We start from the raw sequence: 2,994 nt of genomic DNA on the forward strand, positions 1-2,994 counted from the left end.
GCCGCAGGGCTCGGATGGTGAATATCAAAGAGCACGTTTATCAAAATCAAAAGTTTGCATCGAAACGATACAAGCTATAGGTTCACAACCAACCTCCGCATTGTTAGGGAGAAAAATCGGTGACTACGAAGATGCCTAGGACGATGCTAGGATAAAATGTGAGGGAAATTTGAAACCAAATTTTTTGAGTGGCACAATGTACATGTGGAATTTCCTTTTTTTTTTTGAAAGACCCGGCAAAGTGCTGGATTTTCGTGTTAGGTCATCTCCTACGGGCTGCTCAATTGCCCCGGACCGGCCAGATTTGAGCAGCCTCGGACAAAACCAGGCACCTACGGGGCTGCTCATACGGTCAGGGGTCCGTTTTTTTTCCGGGGCTGCTCAAATCCAGACCAAATTTGGTCCAGATTTGAGCAGCCCACGGACAGCAAAACTGTCTAGTTTCCTCCCTCCCTGGCCCGCCGCACAGACCCCCCCCCCCCTCCTCCCACCTCGCGCCCACCCCGACCCACCCCACCGCCAATTTGGCCACCCCCCGCCGTCGTTCGACCTCCTCCGGCCACCACGACCACCCCCTACCTCTCACCCCTCCCGCCGGTCCCGGAGGCGTTTCGCCGGCCATCCACCGCCCGGTCCACCTCCCACCCCGACGGGACACACACAAGGTGTTCGTCCGTGTGCTCTGCCCGACCTCGGCTCGAAAAATGACGGACAGCGGCGACGAGTTCTTCTTCAACAGACAAAATATGTTTGATTTTTATCTCAAAGTACAAAAAAAAATCTGAAAAATATGGCCCGGGCCACTAAATGAGCAGCCCCGTAGGGTGCATGGCCCAAAACCGCGCGGACACGGTCCCGGACGGCTGCTCAAACAGACAAAAACCGGACCAAAATGGTCCGGATTTGAGCAGCCCCGTAGGAGATGACCTTAAGGAGAGTAAAGAAGTTTACAGTCCAACTAGTGGACAGGACAAAAGAGAAACATAGAAAAGAAATTTAAAAAAAGGGCTTTACATGCATGAAGTTTAGCCAATTCGTGTCGCTAGGTTCCCCAAGGAGGCTGCTAGGCATTTGGCACCAGCCAGGCTCCAATCCTCCTAAGGTCCGACGGATTGAAGCAACAATGTCTCTCACCGGTCTTACCTTCCCTTCAAAAATTCTCCGGCTTCGCTCAAGCCAAATCTCATAGGCTATCAAAATAACCATGGAATTGACTCCTTTTCTTGAGGCCGGATGCTGGCTGGCGATGTGGAATTTCCTCAGTAATGAATATGATTATAGCATTTTTTTGTAGCGGAAACTTTGGACTGCAAAGGAGGAATGGCATTGTTTTTGCAAAGAAGATATCACATATCACTATAGCCATCTTACAAATAGTCACTTCTCACTCAACGTAGAAACGCATTTTTTTTTTTTTTTATCTTTCGCACAAATCTTATTGCTCAAATCATAAGATTTACTTACAAATAGCTATATTTCAGTCAGGCTAGAAATGGCAAAATCAGCAGCAGAGGTTAGCTGTTTCCTCAGAAAAGAAATAGCAAAGTATGGCTATCTTACAATAATTCACTAAGTGACATGGCGTGATCGTGATTATTACTCTGCGTCTTTTACCATGTCCACGATGATCTTACCGGTAGCGTGGCCGCTCATGCTCTTGGCCCAACCCTCGTGCGCCCTGCTCAGCGGGTAACGCGAGTCGACCACCGTCCGGATCTTCCCCTGCACCACCAATCCAATCAGTGCGTCCATGTCCTGCTTCTTCGGCGACAATATCAGCGGCACCAGCCTCTTCTTGGAGAAGCACAGCCAGTGCAGCACCGCGACGGCGACAGACGCGATGCGCGGGGTGAGGTCCACCACAACGCCGCCTTTATCAGCCAGAACTGGCTTGAATGCCGACCATGGGAACCCCTCCGCGCAGTGCACCACCGCATCGTGCTTCCGTCCGGACGGCCCACGCAGCGCTATGCCCTCCGAGGTGCCATAGTCTAGCACCTCGTCGACGTCGAGGCCCCTAATGAGGTCCAGGTTGCGCGCACCGCAGGTACCTGTCACGTGGTGGTGTCCCGCGAGGCTGGCGAGCTGCACCGCGAAGGTGCCAACACCGCCGGAGGCCGTGGTGACCAGCACGTTCTTTGCGGGCCCATCGCCAGCGTCAAGGCCGACCCCGGCCGTCCTGACCGCCATGAGCGCGGTGGCCGCCGCGATAGGAATGCACCCGCCTTCGACTGCAGACACCTCTGGCGGCCTCAGCGCCGCGTTCGACGCCGACACCACCGCGTACTCGGCCAGGCCGCCGCTACCCTGAGACCACCAAACAAACATCAGTAAACAACCAAACCGGAGCAGGTGGACAAGCGACCTCACGTCCCGTGCGTGCGTTTTCTTACCGGGAAGTTGACGACGATGATCTTGTCGCCTAGCCTGAAGCCGCTCACCCCAGCGCCCAACTCCACTACCTCGCCGGCGAGCTCGCAGACCGGGGTGAAGGGGAACTTGCTGGGCAGGAAGGGCCGCCCAACGCCCTTCTGGAACCTCCAGTCCAGCGGGTTGATGCTGGCGGCCTCCACCCGAACCAGCAGCTCGCCTTTCTTCGGCGACGGGACCGGCACCTCCACGTGCTTGAGGCCCTCGGCTCCTCCGCCGTACTTGTCGTACTGTACGGCCCTCATCGTCCTCGTAGAAGATGGTGAAGACATGGCCGGCCGCGGCTCGCCGGAACAGTGTACGTGTTGCCGGCTACGGATTATGTGCCGACGTGATGATTGTTAATGCCGCGGGCACGCGGATGTACTTATACATGGCGACGGAGGAACCGATCGACGGCGCGCCCCTGAAGAAAGCGTACGTGGCCGGGCTCTTCGCCACACGCCGGCCGGTCGCCGGTGTTGGATCGCATCATCGCAGCGCGGTGCCGTGGTCGCGCAAGACGGCTCTTTCCATCCCTTGCGCCAGGAGGCAGTGACAAGTCCGGGTGATAGCGCGGCATAG

General features: G+C 55.9%; 1 protein-coding gene across 1 annotated transcript; it reads right to left on the reverse strand.

Annotated features, from left to right (window-relative positions):
* Positions 1-1,596: 1,596 nt before the first annotated feature.
* LOC124651257 (chloroplast envelope quinone oxidoreductase homolog) lies at positions 1,597-2,702 on the reverse strand. The gene is made up of 2 exons (XM_047190370.1): positions 2,394-2,702; positions 1,597-2,307 (listed from the first exon to the last, which is right to left on the reverse strand). Exons 1-2 carry the CDS (start codon positions 2,700-2,702, stop codon positions 1,597-1,599), a joined length of 1,020 nt encoding a protein of 339 aa, XP_047046326.1.
* Between the last annotated feature and the right edge of the window lie 292 nt (positions 2,703-2,994).

Source organism: Lolium rigidum, chromosome 5 (assembly GCF_022539505.1).
Source record: "Lolium rigidum isolate FL_2022 chromosome 5, APGP_CSIRO_Lrig_0.1, whole genome shotgun sequence".
NCBI classification, from domain to species: Eukaryota; Viridiplantae; Streptophyta; class Magnoliopsida; order Poales; family Poaceae; genus Lolium; species Lolium rigidum.